Below are 27,180 nucleotides of genomic sequence, written 5' to 3'. Positions count from 1 at the left end.
CACACTCACTCCCATTCTATCTGATCTCTTGTACATACACAATATACACCATTTCACACAGAGATCAAACTCTGCTTTTATCAACTTGTATCACACGTAGCAGCAGCAGCAGCAGCAGCAGCAGCAGCAACAGCTTTGTGTGTGTGTGTGTGAGTGTGCATCCGTGAGTGTGAATGCAACTGTGAGGGTGCGTCAGAGGAAAAAGGAAGTTGCGGGATGAAGTTAAAAGTCTTCGACACAGTGCAGCTCTGCAGAACACCCACCACGGAAGAAAGGCAGAACAAGAGCGCTGAAGTCTGACAATGAGATAATGAAAGGAGGAGAACATCGAGAAAGAAGACATAGAGCTGCCGGGAGAAACTGAAGGTGAGAGCTGATTGTAATACTCATCCCACACTGATAAGCAGTTAGAAAATTATTAAGTTTTCTAGTGGAGCAGTGGCTTTTTTGATATTTTACTGGGTTTCAAGAAGGCCGCCTCAATATTTCACAAAAAGGACGGAGTGTGTGACTGCTCAGTGTTCACCATAGGCTAACTGATTTGCTACTGATTTGGTCTGATTCTTCAATATTTCAATATCCAGGCTCTATTTTACTATAAAAAGTAGAAGTTAAACTGTGACAGGGAGATTCAGAGCTTCTTTATTTGTGTATTGCAGGAGCATATGTCACACTTCAGGAGGTTTTTGTGTGAGTTCAGACAAAGAATATACATTTCAATTCAGTGTGAACGCCACAAATAATCTAGAAACTTTATCCCTGGCTGTTCGTGAAGTTAACTCATCTCTGATTGTTTTGAGAGCGTTAACTTAAGATTTGACTGCCTCATTTACTGCTTTTGGGTGTTGTGTAGAACAATAATGATTACTGGTTGCTCTATGTGGTGTGACAAAATCCTGTCTCACATTCCATCCATCTATCTATTGCTCTGTCTTTCTGACTGTCAGAAAACAAAGATGGAGTTGTGGCGGCAGTGTGCGATGTGGTTAATCGACTGTCGAGTCCTTCCTGAGAACCACCGGGTCACATGGGAGGGTGCACAGGTAAATCAGGCGTGTCACATACAATACACACAACTGCACAAAAACACACAAAGTGTCTCGGTTCCTCAGTCTGATTTTGAGTGTGTGTGTGTGCACATTGCCAGGTGTGTGACCTGGCTCAGGCTTTGAGAGATGGCGTGCTGCTCTGCCAGTTGCTCAACAACCTGCTGCCTCAGGCTGTCAACCTGAGAGAGATCAACCTGCGCCCACAGATGTCCCAGGTAACACACATACACATACACACACACACACATACACACCTTTTCCTGCTCCATTTCCATAGGCCATTTCCATAGTGACCAGGAGGCAACAGTAAAGCCCCAAGGCTTTTAGATAGGAAAATACTACTGTGATCTATATCTGTTCACATCAGGGAAGCGGGTGTAGAGAGTGACGGGGATGATGAAGAAGAAGAAACAAAGAGAAACAACTAGAAAGTACTCGCGCCATTATTGAACCCTAAAAGTCATGTTTTTCAAATCTCTAAAGCTCACTAATTAACACATCTCACCTATTATATGCACTATCATATCTAGACTTTTTTTTGTCTGTTAGCAGTAACATACTGTCGTCACTGCTGGGAAGTGCTCTCAGCCAAGAAATAACTCAACGCATAACTCCCTTGGAAAAAAAGGCAGATTGTTGTGCTTACGTCTTGATTTTTATATGGATTAAACAAATGAGATATAATGTGTGGACAAAACCAAGCTAGCTGTTTCCTCCCCTTTTCCCAATCTTAAAAGTCCCAGTGATATGGAAGTGAGAGTGTCTTTAGCTTATGTTTTGTGATGTAGTTCCCAGTGAAATGGAATATTTGAGCGCACAATTAACAAGCAGGATTTAAATCAAATTTTTTGCATTTGCTCAGACCACCAAAAATTTGCCAGGCTTAGAGTTTAGTGTGATACAGAGCTACAGCGGACGACTGGCTCCTCACACACTTCCCTTGCCGTCAGGAGGAGAATGAGGGAGAGATAAATGAAACAGGCCTCAGCTATGTTTCGGAAATAAAAACAAAGGTTTTGCCCAATTATATCCAAACACACGTTTTCCTATCTCTTTCTATATTGCTGTGTTAGCTACTACAACCCACAAACAGCTAAGTGCAGTTTTATGTGACCAGTGTGGTGAGCTAGTTGCCCCAAGTCTCATTTGATTGGATGCATGTTTTTAAGTGCCTCTGAGTGCAGGATGACTCATCAAATGTTTTAAACAATTTTAAAGAAACAGAAAAGAGAGGGATTTTCATGAAGAAATACTCTGATTCAGATTTGTTGACATGTACTTGGCATGTAACAAGAGGTAAATGATCAATTAACAGAGGGGCACAGGATTAAGAATGTATTTTTCATTTCATGAGGTCTTTAAGCTAAGCTAAGCTAACTGGCTGCTGGCTCCAGCATATTTACCGTATAGAAGTGAGAGCGGTATCAACCTTCTCATCTGAGAAATCTTTTCTGAATATTCTTGTTCTGACCCTGGATCTGGGTCCACAGTAAAAACTGTGTTAATCATGAACTGTCTTTCATCAAAACCTGTTGTCAAGCTTTCAAGATGTCATGCTAACTAATAAACAAGCACTCAAGCAAACTGGATTGAACCTGAAGATGGGTTGTGTCTGAGAAGACAGAGATAATTAGAAGTCAGGGTATGTGCAAAATGTGAGATGAAGACGGAGAACGAGAGAGTATGACAAAGAAGTAGAGACAGGCTGTCACACGGTTGGCCAAACTTGTCTCAAGGGAAGTCCTCGATCACCTCTGATCGGACTCACCGCAATATCTTAAAGTGTCTGTGTGTGCAGGGGTTAATGTGCTTCAACACGTGCATGTGAAACTCTGGGAAATCCTATGAGGTCAAGAGTGGTTAAGAAACATCCGGTGATTAACAGAAGACGGGAGTCCACTCTGACGTGTACACACATGCAAACACACACACACACTTGATGATATTACACAAGTTGAGGATCTTCCCTGTGCTCTTGCAAGGCTATGCTATGAGTTACCGCTGTAGGGATGTATATATGCATGGCTGTGTGCACTCCTCAAAGAGTGATGTGATGTGTGCAGCAGTATCAGTTAGAACTCAACGTTTCCCCTTTTCTCAAATTAGAGTTCCGCATTTCCCACTGCTGAACAGACAGAGGCACAGAAAGAGCGAATAAGAGCAGCTGGTTCAGGAAGTTATGTAAAACTGCGTATGTCTGACCACCATGTCAGCAGGACTGCGCACTGCACTCTCTGTGGTTTCTTTTGTAGTTATATTGTACTTCTACCTTTCGTACTGCTTCTTTTGGAACCAGACATTTCTTTGTAATCGTTCATTGCTGTTTGTGTTCATGTAGTCCTTGTGGCTGAGCAGCATTTAAATACACTTTAATATGAAGTGTGAAGCATTTTTTGGTTTCACTTAATGTGAGAAAGTTAAAGGATCTGCTTGTTAGACAAACAGCAAAGCCAACATGATGGACAATAATACTTTCATCTTACAATGTGCAGCAATATGTAGAAAAAGTCTACTTGTTTTATGTCCTTTATGGGGTTTATATGTGCCCATGTCTAGTGTGTGTTATATTCATCTTCTATTTGTTTGTAATGCTTCTTTATTTTGTCTTCTAATTATGTCGTCTAATTTGTAGTTGTCAGGATTTTTTTAAAGGTTTTTATTTATGGTTTATCTTCCCATAGGTTCTGGTTTAGCATAGCCATGCTAGCAGCACCATGGTTGGTCCATTTTGGTCCAGACTGAAATGTGTTGACAACATTTAGATGAAATGGGTGAAAGTTGGTGAATGCCATACCTGTTAGTGTTGGAGATATCGGCCGTAGAGATGTCTGCTTTCTCTTCAGTATAATATAACTAAATGGCTCTCAGCTTGTGGTGCTTCAGTACATTTGAAAAATCAACACCAATGTCACTTTCCAGAAATCATGACCTGGTTACTCCAGATAATCCACAGACCTTGTTGTGAGCAGTTTCATGTAGGAACTATTTCCTTTCTGTTTAACTACATCGGCCAACTCTGTGACTGTACAGAGGGAAGCATGCATCTACTCTGGATGAGAGGCTTGTGCTTGAGGCAGTGTGTGATCTAAACACTATTGGTGTCCTCCTCTGCTGAGCTGTAACATTAGCTATCTCAGTTGTGCTAGCTGAGTTAGCAGTGGATGCACACTTCCTTCTGCATGGTGATCCAGTTGGAGGGTGTAGTTTGGTAGAGAAAATACTTCCAACATGAAACTGGTCACTACAAGGTCTGTGGATTATCTATTCAGTTCCCAGGTCATGATTTCTGGAGAGAGACATTGCTGTTGAGTTTTTCAAATGTATGTTTTGGGGGCTTTGAGCACCACAAGCTGAGTGCCATCTAGTTCCATTATATTTGAGAGAAGGCAGACATCTCTGCAGCCAACACTCCGACACTCAACTCCCACCAAAACAATCTAAACTGATAAATAGCTCGACAGATAAGAGGAAAGATATATGTACATTTTTTGTTTTGGGATAAACTGTCCCTTTAACATTGTCATTGTGTTCCTGTTAGCATGCTGATTTTAGAAACTCTGCATGGCTGTAGCATCTTGTTCTTTGGTAAAGGACTTAAACTATTGATAGATAATCAAAATTGTAGTTGTTAAACGTTGTGGTAATGAAATGATGAGCTTATCGTTTCAGTTAAAGTTAATTGACATTTGTGGGGGGGGTTTCAGTTCCTGTGCCTGAAGAATATCCGGACGTTTCTGGGAGTTTGTCAGGATAGATTTCATCTCAAAAAGAGTGAACTGTTCGAGGCCTTTGACCTGTTTGATGTTCGAGACTTCGGAAAGGTAATGCCCCACCACATCTATCTATCTATCTATCTATCTATCTATCTATCTATCTAATTAAGTGCAGTACAGTAATTATGAGATTGTGCATTCATACTCCAGTCATGATGGTAGAAGCCAGATGCATGAACAGAGTCCTGACTCCTCACTGCAGCTTGCAGACACCCACACAGCCCCAACAGGAAGTAGTTTGGTGATTTTATAATTTAGACGGCTGAGTGAACGAATTCTGTATCTCACAGTTCTCTTTCACTTTCGATGCAGTGCAGCCACAGCACTTTAGTGTGAACAAAAAGAGATTCGAAATTTGCACTTGTTTGATTTGTATGTACAAAGTAAGAGGAAGAGAGCCCAATGAGTCAACAAGAGATGGACCTCAACTTGACTGTGGGGTCTTTTTTACAGCATTTGTTCTTTTTGTTAAGTTTGCAGCGTGTTACTGTCACTGAGCTTCTCGTTTCACTTTACTGCTTCGAGTCAGTGAGCCATTGCAATAAAATACAGTAAGCACAGGCGTGGTGTTATTTGAGCAGTGTAATTTACAGTGGTGGAAGAAGTATTCAGATCAGGATACTTTCAACCAGCTTTGTACCAACAGCGTGTGTAAATAAACTATGGTAAACTTCCCTTCATCTTACCAGCAACCAGTTCTCCCTGCTCATTTCTCAGCTCTAATTCACTGGATGATGTGTTTTGCGTCATCCAGTGGCAGGCTTGGAAATTGAATCTTTTGTCCACCTGACACTGTGGCTGGTGGAATCCAAAATCTACCAGCTGCTCAATAGATTACTAATCTTTTTTGGCTGGTGAGGGAAGCAAATCTAGTAGCCACTTGCATATCTTACCAGCATTTGGCAGGTGGCTAGTGCTAATTTCCAAACCTGTCCAGCAAATTTGTGCTGGCTCTAGGGCTGTTGCTCAAGCTACAGATTGTACTCCTGTGTTTTGCAATGCCCGCTACCACAAACACAAAGAGTTTAGATGTGGATAGAGAGAGAGACCTGCCCCTCTCGCAAAGTCAGACCAAACTCTGATCAAACTGTAAAACTAAGCAGGGCTGATAAATATGAACCAAGATTCTGTCACTACATGGCCTACATCTCACCTAAAATGTTTTCAGAAATGTATTTTACTTTATTGTTTAATTGTAATTCAAGATTGTCTGTTACCAAGCTCGCATTACATCACCCACAAACAGGAGCGTTTATTGAACTGATGTGGCGCAGTGTATTCTGGTAGTTGTAGGTTTCCTACCTCATGAATAAAAGCAAATGCTGCATCCCTTTTCTGTTTTCTCTGATCATGTAGCACCAATTTCAAAAGTATTTGCATCTTTCTTCTAAATACACAGCCTAGTTTTAAGACCATATTTCCAGCAGTGAAATACTTCTTTAAGTAAAGTCTAAGTAAAGTTGTAGTAGTACTTTGTACTTTGTATTTATCGTACAGACATGAGAGTGGTATCGATTTCCTCATCTAACTCTCGCCTTGAAAGCAAATTAAAGAATTTCCCAAAAATGTTAGATACTGTAATCAGATACTGTAATCAGTGCATTCAAATGTTTTTTTTTCTCAACTTCTCCTTCAGACTTTCACTTCTTGTCACAGCTTTCCTCCTCTCCTCTCTCTGTCTTGAATGAAAGTTAAAATCAGACCAAAAAAGAGTACAGCAGCACTGACTGAGAGATGCGCTCCTTATTTGGACAGTATTTTTATTTCATATTACCAGAAGTGTCTTGGCAGGCCCACCTTCTTTTTATTTGTCTCTCTGAGAGAAAAGAACCTAAGTTCAGGAGGCAGCTTTTGAATTTTTTATTTGTTTCTTACTGCCACTCTGGAGAAAGTTCCCAAATACAACAGAAGTCAGAGGTGATTTTAGTGAGGGAGACAATAAAACATTAAAACACATAACAGCTGAGTCCAGATAGGCAGCGATATTAGAGCTCACTGAAGTAAGTTACTGCCTAATCAGAAAAGACGATCAATTTCATTTGGGCAGCCATGTGACATCTGCGAGTTTGTTACTGGTCATATCTCTCATGAAATTGGCTCTCTGAGATCACTCATCGATACCACAGTTCAGAGCGAAACCAGGTCAGAGAGAATTATTCAGCGTCATTGTTTAAAGTGTGAAAAAGCTCTCACTGTTCATCTACCAGTCTGTGAATCTCTCCCTCTCTGCTCAGGAAATACCGATTATGTACTGTGTGTCTCTGTGTGTGACAGGTCATAGACACTTTGTCCATCCTCTCTCATACATCCATTGCTACTCAAGGAAGACTCCAGTAAGTAACTTCCTTCCTCTGTTGCATAAGTCAAGTGTTAATGCAGTTTTTTGGTGACACTTTACTTCATGCCCTCTTCTCAGTATTTAGAAGCATTTAAGAAAAAGTTAATGACATATTATAATGTAGTTGAACACAGTAAAAAGACATTTTTTTTAAATGTTTATTGATGTACAGTATGTCAACAGTTATAACTTATTCTCTGGAGACAAATTAAATTATTACAACTGTTTTTTTTTACTGTAGTGCAGTGGTAGAATAAGTACAAAAGTATCAGAATTAAACTTAAAGTGTCAAAAGTAAAAGTACTCATCATGCAGAATGGCCCATTTCAGAATGTATGTATGTACTCGAGTACAGTACAAGTACCTCAAAAAAGTACAGTACTGGAGTAAGTGTACTTAATGTAAAATCCCACCATCATTCATTATCTGTTTATACACTAGCCTCCACCTATGGGTGCCCACAGACGGAGTTCTAGTTGTTGACAAATACATTCAAACGTCATGACTTCCAGTTTCATTATTGTTCCCTGGTCAGTCCTTTATTGGACTTAATGTGATTTAAACGTGACCATTTAATAAAGATTCATAAAATTAAAACTGTTTTCATGGAGCAGAGGCTGTGTTTGCTTGTTCCAAAGTTGGTAACAGCATAAAAGACTTCTCTCTGTCTGTTAAAACTGGACTATGTTTTGTTGAAAAGTTTAAGTTATGTAGCTAATATCTTTTATTTTAATGATGACTTCATTTACAATATTTGACAGTTTTCTTGGCAACGGTGCTTAAAAAGTGAAATGTTTACATGCATTCCAGTAATGAGGGCTTGATTACTTCTGCCTACAAACCGGCTTCATTTATAAGGACATTAATCAGTTTATTACAGTATTAATGATATTTTAATTCTCCCTACACCCAAACACACACCCTCCCCACCTTCAGGCCTTTTCCTTTGGGAGGATGCACTCCTGATGATGAGATCTACAGCGGCCTTTCTGACCAGATAGAGTAAGTCTTTTTCTCAATAATGTTCTAATAAAAATCTTGTGGATGTAGAAAGGTAGTTTTAAAAAGGTCACTGTTTCTTCACATCAGTTTTTGCATAGTTTATAAATTGGAGCACGGGTCAGTTATAGCAATATCTCCTTTTGGTCTGCTACTGTACACAGTTACACCAGTGATTCATCCATCCACATACATCAAAGTGTTTAATCATAACCTGTGCAGTGGAGAAACAACAACACACACAAGCAGACACATGGCATGCACACAGTTCATGTCAACTGTAACAAAAACAAAAATAAAAATCCAAATTAAAATCCCTTCAAGTGTGTATGAAAGCATTTACTAAAGGAAACTAATGCTGCTAGTCCACCCTGATGTTCCCAAACAATAAGGCCATTAGAACAAAATGAGCAATTAGGAGACTGAAGTATTTTTATTTCAAATGTTTTTTTCTTCTTAAAGAAAATGTAATGATGCGTTTTTACCCATTATCCCAAACCCATCCAGTTGTTTTTGTTGTACCCAGCTGAGACCACTACATACTCAGTGTTAACTAAAAAGAAATATAAGTTCCTGGCATAATTTCTGAAAAGCACTTACAGATTTATGCAGTATTGTTATTTATCTAATGTAGCAGTAATGGAATCTTAAACATTTGAAAGTAAGATATCAAATCAGGACCTCCTGAATCAAAGTTGAATAATATCTGCAAATAAATGCCAATATGAAGCCACAGATATACACAAAATATTACTTTTACTGTTACTGCAGCTGGAGACATATCATAATCCATTTGTATATGAGTTTTTGTTTAAATGTTTACTTCAGCATTACTCATTTGAGCAGTAAAGTGAAGAAAAATGTAATGTTGAATACTTTTAACTATGTCGTCATAAACTCCAAATCAAGATTCAAACATGGCCACATTTTGTACCTTAATTATCAATCTACAGTATTTTCTAGAAATAAACATGAAGCACATTCATCACCCAAAACATGAGGAAAAGAGAACAGCATTTTTTTCAGTGATTCAAACATCCGTCATGCTCCAGTGTCCGTAAGCAACACACTGAATCCCCACCGCCTACGCACTGTGACCTCTGACTACTCTGTGGAGTGAGAAAATGATGTTTCCTGAAGACAAGACAAATGCTACGATGATATCAATGTCTTTGTGTGTGTATCTTATGTATCAGTGACACAGTGGACGAGGATGACGACTTGTACGACTTTGTGGAGGATGAGGAAAATGAAGGAGATGAGATCTATGAAGACTTGATGAGGACGGATGAACAACCTGAAACTGTGAGTGGACCTTAAACAAAAAGGAAGGTTTTGCCTATTTTTGGCAACTTGGAAGCTTTGCAGGTCTGTCTTTGACCATGGGAGCACAGAAATCCAGGGCCCAGTCTCTGTCTGATTATGGAAATCAGTGGTTCCCAACAAATGTAGCCCATGCCCCTTCAAAATGAAGCAATTTTTATGTGAGACTTTATGTCACTGGTTGCATTTAGATACCTTAGAGGGTAAAGTTATTCGGTGATTTACCAGAAGAAAGCAAAGATCATGAGACACAATAAACACAACTTTGCTTTCCTATCTTGTTAATCATCTTCTGATCCTGCAGACTTATATTGTGGGTGTTATGACCCCCAGATTGGGAACCACTGATACAAACCCACCAGAGTTGTGCAGAGATTTTTGCAGTGTGTCTCCAGATAGGAGCCACTTTCATAGTTAACTTCAGACAGCAGCCCCATCCAGGAAGGACATTATGTGTAAATGTCACCCAGCTACATAATTCATAAAGCCACAATCTGGCTTTGAGGCACTACAATAGCTGGTGTAAATGAGGCCTCCAGAGAGTCAGGGTTAGAAATTAACAGGGCGTCAAGGGAAAAATGACAGAAATGTTCAGAAAATGCCAAAAAAGAAAAGGCCTTAACATTTATTTCTCACTGTCACCATCACTGTTTGTAAATGGTATCAGCAGCAAAAGTGAAAGCCAACCACAGATTTAATCAGCTCAGTGTTTTGCCTCGCTTTATTTGCAGTTTTTCGTCACTATGTCCATGATCTCTGGCACTTCCTTTTGACTGCGTGCTGCAAACGGTCTGGCACCTGGTCACCTGCGCACTGTGCCCAGAAATGTCCCGAACAAGACAAAATAGGAAGAAAAATAGAAGTTACAGGCAGAGGGCAAAGTCTCTGTAGATTTATTGTTTTGCTCTGTTGCTCGATTTTACTGTTATTGTTGCTTTTATTGTTATTGTTGCCTTTGTACTGTGCACTTTGAGATTTGTATTCAAATGTAAAGTGCGTTATAAATAAAATCTATTATTATTATTATTATTATTATAAATATGCCGCTACACACTTGATGATTGAGAGGGATTACCTTTGTATGAGTCTGTACATTGTTTTTTTATGAAAATCTTGCATAGTATACCTGTAAGATTATTTTTGTAGCATTTTATCATGTTCATTTTATCATTCACATTCACATTTTTTGTCAAATATTTATGCATCAGCTGGAGTTGTTTCCACTGTGTTCTGTGTGAAACAAATGGAACAAATTTCTTCCAAAAACTACAAAAACTGTGGCCTGAAATAGCAGATTTGTTTTTGTCACACAACCAGTAGAAGAAGGAAAGATGCCAACGAACTGGCTTCAACAACCAGTATGATTAGAAAAGACAGAGGGTCTGTCTCTAGTGTTTAGTTCATCACAAAGAAAGTTAAAACAAATCTTTAATATCCTCTGGCCCAGTCTCTTCATGCTTACTTTGACATTTTTTGTGTGTGTTTCTGCAGCAGCAGAAGACTGGGGTAGACAAACGAGAGTGCTGCCTGCAGGAGATCAGACAGACAGAGGAGAAATACACAGATACACTGGTATCTATATTACAGGTGAGCACACGTTCACAATCTGATGAAAGAAGAACCACGCATTTACACACATATATATTACACATGTAAAAAGTCACTCACACACAGACACACAAGCAAACAGGCATTTATATGCATATTTAAAGAGAGAGTTACAACTCTTTTTTTTTGTGCAGCACTTTATGAAGCCTCTTCAAAAGTTTCTCCAGCCTCAAGACATGGAGAGTATCTTCATCAACATAGAGGTACAGCAGGAGATTATCTGCACAGCCATTCACTAGGGATGCACCGAATATATTCGGTAACCGAATATATTCGGCCGAATATTGCAAGAAAACACACATTTGGTGTTCGGTGGAATAAGTTAAAAGCAAGGCCGAATAATAGCGGCGTGTTTTGATAACGTAATCAAACAGCGTGCCTTGACGGGCGGAGTAAAATGTCGGCAGTGTGGCGATCCGCCCGTCACCGGACTCGCATTTGCGACTAAAAATAGTTGTGAGCGAGCAAAATAGGCTTAAATCATTCAGCACGCTTTGCGAGCAGCCTACAGATTTCAACCAGCAGCAGAAACGAAAGGCGAATCCCATCGGTTGTGGGTTGAACAGGGGTCACAGACACAGACAGTAATGTATTCCTGTCAATTACGGCGGCCATCGGCTTACCGGCGACAGAGAAGTCGGTTCCAATAATATCCTCTTCTTGGCGTGTGGACTGCCCAAAAGTACCTGAACAGCCAAGCCAGCCGAACACAGGTATGTGGTGTGTCAGAGGAGAAACGAGCCGTTCACGGGCCACAAACTTCACCGCACTTTAGGGACTGTTCGTTACTTATGAAGGGACTTGTCAGGGGAGGAGGGTGGCTGGTTGATTTTTATTTTATTTATTTATTTTATTTTGATCCCCCCTATGTTCATCACTTATTGATGCTGTTTTTGAAGTATGAATAAGTCAATAAGTAATTTATTCCATTGAAATATCATTGATGTATTATAGAAAAGTGATTTATATTTTTATAAATGACAAAAGGCACATCTGTCTCATTTTCGCTGTGGTATCGTGATACTACTCAGAACCATGATATTTTCATTGGTATCGTACAGTGGGTCCCAATTTTGATACCGTGACAACACTAATCTGGAGGGGGTTCATCTGCAAAAACTAATGAAAAACTAAACAACGATATTCGGTACTCGGTATTCGGCCAAGCGCTTAATATTATTCGGCTTCGGCCACAAATTTTCATTTCGGTGCATCCCTACCATTCACATGCACAGTTCGTGTTTACCTTCATGTATTTACATGTTTTTCACGTGCATGTATTTGTAGGAGTTGGCCACCACCCATCGTAGTTTGTTAGAGGAGGTCCGGAGTTCAGTCCTAGATTATGGAGCCAAGAACCTGTACCAGGTGTTTCTCAACTACAAGGAGAGGCTCTTACTGTACGGACGTTACTGCAGTCAGGTGGAAACGGCAACAAAACACCTGGACAAGCTTTCGAATACAAGGGAGGACATCAGAATGAAACTGGAGGTGAGGAAGACACATGCTAACACACAGACGCACAGGGGATGTGTGAGTTTGCAGTGAACAGCAATTAATTATACCGTAATGTGCACACAGTGAACAGAAGATGTGGTTGAAGTACTTGTGGGTGGTTTGAAGCGATCAAATTTTTTTGAAGTGGGGCTGTATAAGATACTTATCTATAGTCAGTGTGTGATATGCAGTAGATAGCGGTCGGCATGACCCCTGTTTGGAGAAGCTGACAGCCTGGCACCCTAGAAGCTCAGCTATGCATTTCTGAGGGTGGGGGTTTTCCGCAAAATGTATTGTAGCCACTTAAAAAAGGCTCACCTAAAAAACAAATCTGTATTAGTTTATACATTTTATATATAAACTATATATATATATATACATATACAATGAAAATATTCTCAACATAGCATTCACTCAGACTGACATTGTTTTTTTTAAAGATATTTTTTGGGGCATTTTAGCCTTTAATCGATAGGACAGACAAGCATGAAAGGGGGAGAGAGAGGGAATGACATGCAGCAAAGGGCCACGGGCTGGAGTTGCACCCGGGATGCTGCAGTAACAGCCTTGTACATGGGGCGCCTGCTCTATCCACTAAGCCACCATCACCCCACATTGGTTTTCTAAAAGGTAGACCTTTTTTTAAGTGGCTAAAATATGTTTTGCTAAAAAAAAAACTAAAAAAAAAAAAAAACATCCACAGCAATGCATTGCAGAGTTTCTTGGGAGCTAGTCCTGTCTGCCTCTGCTAACTGGGACCATGCCGACCACCATCTACTATATGTAATACACTGACTATAGATTAGTAACTCATACATCCCCTTTAAAAAAACCTGAATTATCCCTTTTAAGGTTCAAATTTTAGTCTGAACTAAAGATGACATCATGTACAAGTAGCCTTTAGTAGGTTTGTCAAATAGTAAAACATAAAAATGTATACCACAAATAGAAACAGACCTTCTGAGGCAGGCACGGACTGGAGTTGCAGTGACAACTGAAACTGCAAGTATCACTTAGTTAGCAGGCACATCTAGCACTCGTTAAAATTGTTTAACACTCTGAAACGTAGATAGAAAGAGGAAAACCCACCCCACCTAGCTGGTGCTGCATAGTGTGTAGTGTGCTGAGCAGTCTGCAGGTGATGATGAGGACGGTGGTGAAGAAGCAGAAACATCAAAGAGTAGGGAGCAGGTGTTTTGGCATGCCCAGTTTAAGTGTGATATAGTGTAAATCTAGTGTTCTCTATGGGAATTTGTACATATAGTGCAAATATACGTAGTGTGGTGGCACAGTGGTGCAGTAGTTAGCACTGTCGGCTCACCCCCAGGGTCGGGGGTTTGAATCCCAGCGTGGGAGAGCCTTCTGTGCGGAGTTTCTCCCTGTGTCAGCATGGGTTTTCTCTGGGTACTTCAGCTTCCTCCCACAGTCCAAAGACATGTACGTCAGGTTAATTGGTGACTCTAAACTGGCCGTAGATGTGACCCTCAACAAGATAAGCGGTTATGGAAAATAAATGAGGAAATGACTATACGTTGTGTGAATACAGTGTGCTCCTGTGGATAAAGTCTGGTTCTAACTTAGTTCTGTGTTTAAACACTATTGACTGTTTTACAGTGTTTTGAAAAATTATGAAAAGCATTAGGTGTCAGGTGATCAATACATTACATTAATCATTACAATACAACAAACGGGTAGGAAAACCTCGGAAAATTAGTTTCAGCGTTACGAATTGGCAGATTGTGTTTTTTAACTTAATCATTTGTTGATCAACAAATATGTTTTGTCAGATTGAAGTTGGGGCGTCAAATTGAGGCGGCATGACAGCAAATTTCCAGGCTGCTTTTTGTTGCCAGTGCGCCCCTGGTTTGAGGTGTCCCGTCAGCGGTTTCACAGACTTTCATAATAGTGGTTGAAATGGGAAATGAGCTCAGGGTCAAAGGTTTTTGTACCGCATTTGGCCATGAGGGAAATCTGGAGGGAAGGGGTGAGTCTGCCACACAACATCCTCTTAAACACATTTATGGTTCAATGCAAATGTTTACTTCCTTCTCTTTCAGGAGTGTTCGAACAGAGCAAATAGTGGACGTTTTTCTCTCAGAGATTTACTCATGGTTCCTATGCAGAGAGTCCTCAAATACCACCTGCTGTTACAGGTATGTTTGTACAGGTGTGGGTTTTGTGTGTGTGTGTGTGTGTGTGTGTGGCAGTGATAAAATTGTACTAAGTACATTTACTCTGTATGCGCAGATTTAAGGTACTTGTATTTTCATGGTCATTTTCTTTTTATGCCACTTAATACTTATACTCCACTACATCATACCAAGAGCTTATAAAATATGATATTTTGTTTGTTATACAAGCACAGCTTACAGCATTGACTGAAAATTAATTGGCAACAGCTTTGATAATCGTTCAAGTCATTTTTTATGCAAAAACATCTTGTGCATTTGCTGCTTTATCTTTTAATTACATTAATAACTTTAATTTATTTTGAACAGTTATGAGGTGTAGACCATTGGTGGTACAAAACAAGCTTTGCTGTTTGTCACTTTGTGTCACTTTAGACTAAAGACAGGCTTTTCTCACTATTTTCTGTAGTTTTACAAACCAATAGGTGAATTAATTAATTAAGAAAATAGTCAGCACATTAATCCATATAGGAAATTATAAGTAGTTGCAGTCCTGTATAAACTAGCTAAAAAATTAGCTCTACCTCAAGTAAAATCCTGCATTTACATTAATGCATGAGTAATAATATAGTGTAATGATATAATATATGATACGTGATGCATTCAGTTGTTTTACTGTAAATTACTTTTAGTGAATTTCTCTGATTTTACTTACATACCTTTTCCTAAGTCACATTTTCAATCCAAGACTTTCACTCGTAACAGAGTATTTCTGCAGCATAGTATTAGCACTTTAATCAAGTAAAGGATCTGACTACTTGTTCCACCACTGGTGTGTAGCTGCATTATGCCTGTGCATGTTCATTTTTCCAGTTTGTCTATAATTTGTCCGTTTCTGCCTGCAGGAGCTGGTGAAGCACACCACTGACCCTACAGAGAAGGACAACCTCCGCACAGCTCTTGATGCCATGAGAGTAAGTGTGTGTGTTTATGTCGATCATCAGATTAAATTTAGGATATTTAGACATATATTAATTCATTTGTGTGTGTGTGTGTGTGTGTGTGTGTGTGTGTGTGTGTGTTTGCAGGACTTAGCGCAGTGTGTGAATGAGGTGAAGCGAGACAACGAGATCATCAGACAGATCACCACCTTCCAGTTGTCCATAGAAAACATGGTGAGGTCACATGTTTCACTTTTAAATTTTTTTTTTTTTTTTTTTTTTTTTTTGGCTCTGATCTTGTTTTTGCCCTAACGTGTCATCCTCACTCTCCTCTGCTCTTTAGACTCAGTCTCTTGCTTTCTACGGTCGACCAAAGATCGACGGAGAGCTGAAGATCTGCAGCCCGGAAAAAAAGTCCAAGCAAGACAGGTGTGTGTTGCTCATATCTCTGTATTTTTTTAATGAGTTGATGCAATGTATCTGAAGTTGTGTTGGATCTGTGGCTATTTGTCAGGTATGCATTCCTCTTCGATAAGGCCATGTTTGTCTGTAAGAAGAAGAGCGGAGAGACGTTCGAGCTAAAGGAGATCATTGAACTACAGCACTACCAGATACGAGACGAAACCACAGGAGAGAAGGACAATAAGAAGGTCTTTCTGCTTCTCTATAGCACCAGTCATACCAGACAGCACATCTATTAAGCATCCATGAAGCTAACAGTGTGTGTTTGTGAACAGTGGTCTTATTTGTTCCTTCTGCTGGACTGCTATGGGAGGTGTGGATACGATTTATTCTTCAAAACCAGAGAACTAAAGAAGAAATGGCTGGAACAGTTTGAGATGGCTCTGTGAGTTATCTCACACACACACACACACACACACACACACACACACACACACCTCTACACACACTGACTTCTTACCAAAGATGAGGTTTAAGCTAAGCATTTTAGCCATATCAGAAACATAGCTAAAATAATAAACTTTGTGTCCAAGCAAGATTTAGAACAGATCATTCATGCTTCTATGTCTTGTAGGGTGGACTACTGTAATGCACTCTTCACTGACCTCCCTAATGAGACCATTAGACCGTTAAAAGTCATTTAAAATGCTGCTGCTAGCACACTGACAAACACCAAGAAGAGAAAACACATTTCTCCAATTCTTAGATCCTTGCACTGAATTTATAGTTCAATACTAAATTGGCTTCCAGGCCCTACATATTGTCCATAAGTTACTCAATAGTCTGGGCCCAAAATATGTCTCAGATATGTTTGCTGTGTACAAATTAGGTAGGTTTCTCAGATCTGTGGGGACTGGTCAGATAGTGGTGCCCAAAGTTCAGTCCCAAAGTGGTGAAATAGCTTTTAGCCATTAAGCTGCCCACTCCTGAGAGATATGTCCCAACTGTAGTTAAGTTAAGTTTAAAGGTCTAGTGTGTAGGATTAGGGGGATATATTGGCAGAAATGGAACATAATATTAATATTATGTTTTATTCTAGTTTATAATCACCTGAAAATAAGAATTGTCATGTTGTTGTTAATTTAGAATGAGCCGTTTACATCCACATAGGGAGTTGGTCCTCGTCCAAGGAGTCCACCATGTTGCACTGCCATGTTTCTACAGTAGCCCAGAACAGACAAACCAAACACTGGCTCTAGATAGGGCCATTAGTGTTTTTCTGTGTTTTCATGTTTTCGCATTTTAGCATCAGCCACTGTAGTTAGCAGCCTGTTTTGCGTCGAGCCGAGCAGCATTGAAAAAAACACTGATTTGTAACGGTAAACTGCTTCATTCAGTGTTCTTACGATGATGGATACAGCATTACTTTTGACATGCTTATTCCTGCATTCTTTTAGTAAAAGTTGCACAGTCTTCTTTAAAGCAGCTATAATTGATATTTTTACAATAACAATGGATCAAAGGACTATGTACTAGAAAGAGAGAGAGACAGAGACAGAGACATGTAGCAGAAGGCCACAAGCTGGAAGTGAATCCGGGCTGCTGCAATGAGGGCAGACCCTCTGTACATTGGGCGCCTGCTCTGTTTCGGTTTTCTGGGCTGCAACTTTTGTCTTTCATTCACGCTCACTGCTCTCATCGCATTGTTTTTAGGTGCAGCAGGCACAACCAAAGCTCTAGAAACCCAGTGTGCACTACCTGCCCACCACCAAACAGCAGACACAGAGACTGTAGACTAAGTGGAGCATTTAGCAGCAAGAATTTTCCCTCAAGAACTGATGGAGAGCAAATCAGCTAAAAGAGAGTGAATATTGGACTCAAATTTACCTGGTGACTTTTTTTGTTCATAGCTTGTTTCTGCTGCATCAAGTGGTCAAATATTTGCTAGAGATTGTGGATTTAAGTTCATCAGATGTGTCATTATTTTAAGTAAATTATATCATGTAAAACACATCAGAAGAGAAACAGAACTGATTTAAGTCACTGTTGACAGACACTGACTGCAAAGTTTAGCTGCAGTCACTCATCTTTATTTATTTTGTGCTTCGCTTTTGCTGATTGTTCAACCTTGTAGGAAATGAACATGATTTGTTGATTACGTTATTTGCATTCTGCACTGTGTTGCTGCTGCTGTTGGTGTCTTCAGTCTCAGGAATACTAAGTAGACGCTCTCTGGGCTGAGGGCAACAAGAGATTTCTTACTTTCTCCAAAGTCAAACTACCTGCCGGTGAACACCAGCTCTGTGAATGCTTGTTATCCCAGCGTTGTCAGAACAACTGTATTTCACGGTTGCAGGTCGAATATGTGTCCAGATAACTCCACGGCAAACAACCACGACTTCCAGATGCACTGCTTCGAGGAAACCACCTCCTGCAAGGCCTGCTCGATGCTGTTAAGGTACTTTGTCTCATTTGCTGTTTCTCTCCATTTCACTTCTCAACTCCAGTTTTTTAAAAGATTTGTCCAATGAGGCTGAATCTCTCCATCTGTCGTCTGCAGAGGGATATTTTTTCAGGGTTATCGCTGCACTCGCTGTAAAATGGCTGCACATAAAGAGTGTTTAGGCAGAGTCCCTGCATGCGGACGAAACTCAGGTCTGTATATGTGTGTGTGTGTGCATGTGTTTAAATACTACTTATAATTAGTGCTATTACCATGAATTAAAGTAATTATCACTTCTCACTCTGATTGTCATCTCCAAATTACAGATCATGCTGGTACTACGAGGAAGGTAAGACAACATTTATCTTGGGTAGAGGTAATGAATAAGCCTTTGATGGACTTTGCTCTCCCTGCACACTATCTTACATGTCATTTTTTGATTACTTTTTTTAAATTTACCTTGTGCAAATACCTAAAACTTGAAGTACGATTGCTCCAGTTCTTTTGTCTTTTGTTCCCTCAGAATAAAACACAGAGGTCCTCCGGACATTCCAGCGTTGGTAAGAAAACATAACATTTTTACTCACATGAGAACCATCCAGTGTCGTGTGTATTTTCCAAAACAATCTCCCAAATGTTTAAGAATTAAGTAAATATTTCATGGAGTTAAACTTATTTATTGCCTGTTAGATCCAGTTCCTTAAATCTCATTGTGTCTTCTTTCTACTTCTCGGTCTCGGTCTCAGGATTCCCTAAGATGGAGGTGTGTCAAGAGTATTATGGCTTGCCGCCGCCCCCTGTGGGCTTCGGCCAACCGCTTCACCTCTCCAAAGGTGACATCGTTGAGCTGACCAGGGCAGATGTTGACCTGCCATGGTGGGAGGTAGCGTTAAAAACCAAATACAAGCGTGTACATTCTGCATTCTGAAGGTTGAGGGGGGTCACACTTTATTCTGTTGTGTCTTCAAAGCCTTGCTTCCTGTGGTTAATGTGTAGGTGTCACATGCTTTTATCTCTTTCAGTCTCTTCTGTCATTTTCCTCTCCGTATCTCGTTCCACTTCCTCCCTCGTGCCCGACCAGCACACCTCCACTGTGTGATTCATTTAAAAGATTTTGATTTGGAAAATAAATCACACTCAGTGGCTTAATTCCATTTAGCTGTTTCGGGGTCCTGGTATTGTGCATGCTGGCTCACTGGCTCACTGTCACACTGTCACGGTTTAATGGAGGGGCTGAATGGAACTCAGCCATTGTTTATGTTATTGGTAACACCTGTGCTATGACAAATCTGCTGTGAAAAGACCTATTAGATGACATTTACCTTGTTGCTGATCATTTTTCCAAAGCATGCCAAAGTGTGTAGGTTGATGTGTAGATCTTTTTACTACTGCTCACAGTTCATTTGTCAGTTCAAGCAGTTTAAATTTTGTTGACTTGTTATCGCATCGTTTGTGTGAAACTTTGAGGGCCGTCCTGAATACCATTTTTTGGACATCGAAGATTCAGTGAGAAATAATTGATATTAATCCAAGCTTCACTGGGAGGTTGTAGATTTGTCATATTCCAGTTTCCTTTGACATATCTGAAACTCAACTTTTTGGGGGTCATCTTCGCAAATTTTGAAACTATTCCAGATGCTTTACTTTTGCAACATCTTGTGAGCGTATCAGCTTGTCACATGTGATCAAACTGTCCCAGTTTCAGTAGTGCTGGACTGGGGAGCGGGTAAAAAAAATATTACTAAGTTTAAATGTCCTTGGCTGGGAATTATAAATAATAATATATACGTAAATTAGAATACTGATTGGTTAGTCGATTACTAGGGCAGTGATCAAAGCTTCGAAAAATTCGGGTCAGCACTAGAAATTTCACTAAGATTTGTCTGACATCACTGGATTTGTGAAAATGCAGTTCACAACAATAAGCGAAATTTATTTTGTTTCTTAATCCCTTGCTGTGATTATTAGAAATATCAATCACGTCTCTCTGCAAGTTTATTTTAAGTGGAACTCAAAAAGACACAAAGAAAGGGTAGCAAAGACACATCTTAGGTTTGTTCTGGGAAATTGTAAGTAATGTGAAGTCTTAGTACAAACGCTAAATCATGCAAACTGGCTTTGTGCTTTTATCTGTCATACTGTTGAACTGGTGGATCCAATATTTAATTAAGCTTTTACTCTCAAAGAGTTCAAACATCTCTTATTCATTTTTAATATCCACAAATCATCACTTCAGTTGTTTCAAGCTTTGCAAACTTTCCTCAGGAATTCACTGCATGCAAATTCAGTGTGAATACCCTCAGATCAATATCAGCTGCATATGAGTCATTTGCTTAAGGGTGGTGGTTTGTTTCTAAGTCACTTATTCGTGTCGATCTGATGATTCATGTATATGTTGCAATAACTGCTCGGTCCACCCAGGTCAGCCATGTGATTTGTTGTTGTGTGTGTCACTCAGGGAAGGAACCTGACTGCTGGTCAAATGGGATGGTTCCCCTGCCAAAAAGTTCAGCCCTACATCTCTGTGAGTACGATCCACCAGCCAACATGAGCTGCTGAACAACAGACACCCTCTAAGAAAATGAAATGACACAAATTTCAAATACCTTTTTTCAAGAGAGATGAGAGCACAAGAAAACAAACATAACAGACATGCAGTGTTGGGGACCAGTGAACTACATGTAATTAAAGGAGTTTAACTACATGTTGCAGTAGCCTGCTGGTAGTTAAACTACATTCATGTTTGCATACTGATTCAAGCAGTTAGATTAATTTTTTTGTGTGTGTAGTTAACTACTGAAACTATAAACAATTTAGGGCCATTAAAAGGAAGGGAATGAATTTAATTTTTATTTTGACGTTGCTTCTCAACTGGAAATGAACCCCCTGCTGTTCTTTGATCCTGACCGCTGTGACGGCACGCTCAGGCAACACATTCGTCATATGTTCCATTTGACTTCAATATATTACATGCCCATAAGTGATAGGTATTGATTATTGCTATTTATTAACAAGTTGTTGCATGCTGTTTTAGAAGTTACCCTGCTAAGTGAGTAATCCTGCTCCATGCACACCCAATCTGGACTCTTACTGAAGGCAAGTGTCTGACTAATGGACACTTAATACAAAGCCAAAGCTGATGTTGCTGCACTTTCCCATAAATAGTGGGGTATTTCTTTCTGGTTTATGACCTGTGAAGTAGTGGGCACTATTTGCAATAAACTCAATGGGGCATGTGTGTTTTTGTATTATATTTTGTAATAATTTCGTATCATGTACATCGTCACTTAGATCATTTTTCACAAAGTAGTTTAAGGTACTTTTTCTGAATAGCTTTAGTTAATGAGATGAGATTAGATTTAATCCGAGGGTTGCTTTGTCATAGTCCAACTTCTTCCGGTGTGAAGTTATTGATAGCTTGCAGAGCTGTGCTCTCAAAGTAACTTCCCCAACACTGCAAACATGTTCAGTGTAGTCCAGTGGTATGTCTGAGCTTGCACCATTTGCTGTACTGAAACCCACATTAGCAGTAATAGGAAGTAAAAAAAAAGGTTACCACTGTGACCACAGACCTTTGCAAAGTGTTACACCTAACCTGTGTGTGATCTTGCCCTTTCCCAGAGGCAGACCCCTGACCTGTCTGGCTTCAACTGGTGAGTATCAACAGGAACTTAAATCTTAAATTACTTGGTCACCAGCCTCATAACGTTATTTCTTCCTGTATCGTACTGTGCTGCAACACAGGGCATTAACACCACAGAGCTCATACAGAAAATAATACTAACAACCACAGAAACAGAACTAGATACTGAAAAGTGCTGACGTTTTTAAAGATGTGTTTGGGAAAAAACACTATCATGGTAACACAAACAGGATCTTTCACCTTACATCACTCATTTCCATGAATACAGTGACCTTAAGTCATTAGTCACCAACCGTATAGACGTGTTTTTTGCCCTAACACCAGAGTTGAGGGCTGTGTGATAAATAAAATCAAAACCAGCTTGTGAAAACACAGGTGTTACCTTCAAAGTCACCATGTAGAATTTTAAAAGACTTACTTTGGTGTCACCTGGTGGTAACATCAAGTATAACACTGTGAAATGAGACAAAAACACTCACTGACTGCACCAAATTACACCCACATCATTTTTCTACGAAAACTTAAATCATCAGAGTAATTTGAACAATGTGGCAGTCACATAAAATAAAATTTAAACCACTTTGCCGACGCTTCAGTTTATGTCTTCCCATTTAGCATTTATAATCAGCACATTAATAAAAGGTTTATAAAACACTATAGCAAGTTGTAAGCAGATATAAGTGTTATTTAATGTTTTTATCAACATCTATAATTCCACCAACCGTGAGTAGAGGCTGGTTTATAAACAAATAATAAATCACAATACAGTAAAATACAGTTGTACACACGATATAGACTATGTCTTTATCAGAGAAGGTATAACTGCTGACAAATACTGTACATTAAATGACACTTAAAACTGTCCCTGCAGCTGCGTACAACTACATTAGAGTGTGTTATAAACCACTTATTGTTTGTATACTTCTTATAGATTTGAAGTGCTGATGCAAAACTTTTATGTGACTTTATTGGTACAGACTCTTTGGCCTTGTGTTATTTCTTCTTTCAAACATCTTTACAGTCTTGCTTTAAGCAAATGATAAGGTTCTGGTTCTCACTGTGCTTGAAGGTTTGCAGGGAACATGGACAGAACCGCTGCCAAAAACCTGTTAATGTCCCGGTCTGATGGAACGTTCCTCGTGCGGCAGAAAGATGGAGGAGAGTTCGCTATCAGCATCAAGTAAGCCCTCACAGGTTTATCAGTAAAGAGGATTTTATCTGGAGGAATGTTTCTGTTACTGGTACACTGGTTTGGTCATTTATAGGTGAAAAGACAGCCAGGTGGTTTCATTAAAACTGTGCTAAATTTGGTCAGAAAGTGAAGTTTCATTAAGATACCATATTATATTCACTATAGTGTTGTTTTAATATTTCAGTGTGAAGCACGTTCTGTCGCTACATTTTAAAACATAGTCATTGAATGCTTTTGAAACTTTGGCTTACAGCTTCTTCACTATAAAGAGTTACTGCTTTCCTTTTTCTTCTATTTTTGACCATTGGTCAGACAAAACATGAATTTGAAGACATTGCCGTGGGCTCTGGGAACTTATTTTTCCGCAGTTTAACTGATAATTACGTGTTGGTTGCAGTCCTGTACGTGACCCACATTGTAGCCAACACACTTGGGGCTCCATGTATAAAACTCTGTGTAGATTTATAACTAAAACTGTGTGTTCACATTAGCATTATTTTCATCAGATTTATAAAGCCGTGCATACGACTGATTCTGTTTTATAAACCTCAGTCATTGTAGTGCTGGGCTTACGTGCACGGGCCTCATATCCACACCCACAGTTTGCCATAAATGGATGTAAAAACGCCCTCAAACAGCCGTACTAGTGCATCTCCACCACTCATTAGACATTAGACCACCACTACCTCATTACTTTTCTCCAGACCGTCATTGCAACAAATTGTTAATTACATTCTCATTATTATTAAACGTCAGAAGGATGATCAATGATTCATTCACAGCGCTCATGTTAAAAAATTAACTTTTAGCAATGCTTCACAGGATGAAATTAAACAATCACTGTCAGTGAGATGATAAATAATGATAATTTTAAATGAACTTAATAAATGCGCCTTTGATTGACATTTTACAGAAGACTGTGTAATAACACAATCACTGAAATTGTCGAACACCCTAAAAACAATGTTACCATCTCCCAATTTATATTTGATCTGCTCCATTTATCACCCTAAGCTATCTCGGCTAAAAGCATATGCGCCTGGTCTGAAGTATGCAGTCAGATGCGCACATTCTCCATTTATGAACACTAGTTTATGCATGGGAAAAGGCACACGCGTGTTTTTTTTGTGTACACATAACCATAGCGATCTTTCTGCTCTTCCAGGTTCAACATGGACATCAGACACATTAAGATCACATCCACTGACGGCCTGTACCGCATCAATGAGAAGAAAGCATTCAGGGGTTTAATTGTAAGTCTTAGTCAAGTTTCTTCATTGTCCAAAACTGTGAAACATCCCCCTCAGCTACGTAATGCAAATATACAATAAAGCTCAGAGCAGCTGTGTCCGTGCATGCCACCATCTTGCCAAAGACATGAGTCTTACAAACCTCATCCGGCCAAAACATGATGACACTGACCATAAGATATACACTGAAACTGCCCTTTACGTTGCAAGTAACCTCATTTCCTCCAGTCAAACCACGTCCAATATTGGTCTCACATCTTCCTCACACTCTCCTTCTCTTCCTGTTGCCGTTCTTCTTCCTGTGTCAGGAGATGATTCAGTTTTACCAGCAGAACTCTTTGAAGGAATACTTCAAGGATGTGGACACCACGCTGTCTACGCCTTACAAACAACCAGAGCAAAGCAGCCCGCCTAACAACATGCAGAACACCACACCAAACACGACACCAGGTACAGTACCTCTCTGTCCCTTCACACTCTTTAGTACAAGCGCTAATTAGCACTAAACATAAGGTGCAGGCAAGGCTGCACAGGAATTCGTTTTGCAGGTATTTATAGTGCTGGAAAATGTGAAATGTTGACCTGATGATGATGGTGGATAAAAGGTCAGGAGGTCAAAGTTATTATAATTCATACTGAGGGGAACATAAATATGTGAACCAAGCTTCAAGGCAATCAATGCAACACTTGTTGAGAGATTTAACTTTAAGGTGCAGTCAGCAGGTCAGTACCCTTTTTTGGGTCTGCAAGCTATTGCGGCCAGACAGCAAGACTAGACAGCAAGACAGCAAGGCCAGGGTGTTGGTGCTCGTGCACAGGACGGGGGGAGGCCATGGATGTATAGACTGTTTCAAGGCATCTTTGGTTGTTAAGAAATTACATCGTTGTTCCACTTAGACTGAGACCTTGAACTTAAGTCCTCCACAACTGAAATACACATTGTTGGAGATAGCAAAATTAGTTTTAGGACCTTGCTGCTCAGCGGGAGGTTGGTCCTTTGACGAGGTACAAACCTGACATCAGAAATAAAGGTCTACCACTTCCCTTAAAGAAGAACCAGCGCAAAGCATGGATTGCGGTGGTCAAACCAAAGCTTCTTCAAACTAACAATCACTAGCCAACAGCCTACTGAGGAGTATTTGTATTTGTATGCATTTCTGTGTGCTGTGTCTATTTCATTTTCCAAAAAATGGCAAATCTTATTGGCAATGAAATGTGTGTGACAGACCCTGGGGTTTCCTGATGGTGTTCTTTGGTTTGACTGCTGCAATCACTCTTTTCTTTAGGGAAGCGGTAGACTTTTATTTCTGACATCAAGTTTGTACCGTCTTAAAGGGAACAACTTACCATAAAGCAGCAAGGCCCTAAAACTAATTTTGCCTTTTCCCACCCTGTGTATTTCAGTTCAGGAGAACTTGAGTTCAGCGTTTCATTTGCTGTTTATGCGCAGCAGTGGCTGGACTAGAAATCTAAGCAGAACATTGATGTGTTTCCTAGCAACCAAAAGACGCCTTGAAATGGTTTATAAAGAGAAAGGCAATGGGAAAGAGAGGGACAGTAAAACCAACCTTTCAAAGGAGCACTGACAGGAGGGGTGTATTTGTCTGGGTGTTGAGTTCAAATGTTAACAATCTTCCTCCAGAATGACAGACTCCACATTTAAAACCACAAATGTTGACCTTATGGTGGCGCTAGAGGAAAGGTCAGGGGGTCAGCAGTCCTGTTAGGATTCATCAAGCACCAAGAATGTCTCTGTAAAAATTCATGACAATCCATGAAATAGTTGCTGAGATATTTGAGTCTGGACTGAAATGATGGACTAACCAAACACTGACAGATGGACATTACTATTCATAGAGCCACACTGCTCGTAAAACAAATCCTCCTACCAGCACCTGTAAAACTGGCAAAGCTGAAGCATAAAAATGACAAGTTGGGGTGTTAAGTGGGGTTATGAGGATTTTTTGTTACCTTTGGACAAAGCCAGACTAGAACTCTCTGTGACAGTGGTATCTATGTGTTCACCAAACTCTCTGCCATAAAGTAAATAAGGTAATTTCCTAAAATGTCCAATTATTTTTTAAAGCTTATTCATGTTTCATCGTTGGCCCTGTCTGACAGGAGGCAGCTTGAGGAGTTTGGGCGTCGTGAGGGCCAGGTATGACTTCTCAGCCAGGGACCGCTCAGAGCTGTCGCTGCGGGAAGGAGACACCATCAAAATCCTGAAGAAAGGTCAAAGTGGTTGGTGGAAAGGGGAGGTATACGGCCGGGTGAGGAAGTTGGAAACGTTATATTAGAAAAAAAACATTCACAGGTTTTTAGGCATGTTATCTAACCTGCATTGCTCCTGTGTTTCCAGGTGGGGTTCTTTCCAGCCAACTATGTGGAGGAGGACTACTCTGATTACTGCTGACGTGGCTCCAAAGGAGATGTGGAGACCCAAACTTCATGCATGGAGGTCTATGCGATACCTAGTTTCCATCGATTGCATTAACCCATATGCACGTGTGTGGCTGTGTGCTTGTGAGAGAGATGCTGTTTTTTGTGATCTAATGACTGTCTAGTAATGTGAATAAAACTTTTGTCCAGCTAA

The 27,180-nt window shown here is 39.9% G+C and overlaps 1 protein-coding gene across 3 annotated transcripts; it reads left to right on the top strand.

Moving 5' to 3' along the window:
• Positions 1–228: 228 nt before the first annotated feature.
• LOC126390892 (proto-oncogene vav-like) lies at positions 229–27,180 on the top strand. Of its 3 annotated transcripts, none has more exons than XM_050045391.1 (28): positions 229–366; positions 948–1,043; positions 1,148–1,264; positions 4,754–4,870; positions 7,097–7,155; positions 8,097–8,162; positions 9,356–9,464; positions 10,977–11,069; positions 11,225–11,293; positions 12,378–12,581; positions 14,645–14,740; positions 15,622–15,690; positions 15,805–15,891; positions 16,001–16,086; positions 16,172–16,307; positions 16,395–16,504; positions 18,416–18,517; positions 18,620–18,714; positions 18,829–18,851; positions 19,026–19,062; positions 19,249–19,385; positions 20,961–21,026; positions 22,124–22,155; positions 23,215–23,325; positions 24,503–24,590; positions 24,896–25,037; positions 26,709–26,857; positions 26,947–27,180. In XM_050045391.1, the coding sequence occupies exons 2-28, from the start codon at positions 957–959 to the stop codon at positions 26,998–27,000; spliced, it is 2,541 nt and encodes an 846-aa protein (XP_049901348.1). In that variant the 5' UTR covers positions 229–366; positions 948–956; the 3' UTR covers positions 27,001–27,180. The 3 variants fall into 3 exon arrangements, with proteins under 3 accessions (XP_049901348.1, XP_049901349.1, XP_049901347.1); XM_050045392.1 differs by having other exon boundaries at positions 10,974–11,069; positions 19,249–19,265; XM_050045390.1 differs by having other exon boundaries at positions 10,974–11,069.

Source organism: Epinephelus moara, chromosome 5 (assembly GCF_006386435.1).
Source record: "Epinephelus moara isolate mb chromosome 5, YSFRI_EMoa_1.0, whole genome shotgun sequence".
Lineage (NCBI taxonomy): Eukaryota > Metazoa > Chordata > Actinopteri > Perciformes > Serranidae > Epinephelus > Epinephelus moara.
This window is presented reverse-complemented; position numbering and strand designations above follow the sequence as displayed.

Excerpts from the sequence above, each read along its gene's own strand:
- LOC126390892 (XM_050045390.1), top strand. The coding sequence starts at position 957 with ATGGAGTTGTGGCGGCAGTGTGCGATGTGGTTAATCGACTGTCGAGTC. Across the intron at positions 16,505-18,415 it reads GAACAGTTTGAGATGGCTCT|GTCGAATATGTGTCCAGATA; the intron begins GTGAGTTATCTC and ends TCACGGTTGCAG. Across the intron at positions 25,038-26,708 it reads CACACCAAACACGACACCAG|GAGGCAGCTTGAGGAGTTTG; the intron begins GTACAGTACCTC and ends CCTGTCTGACAG.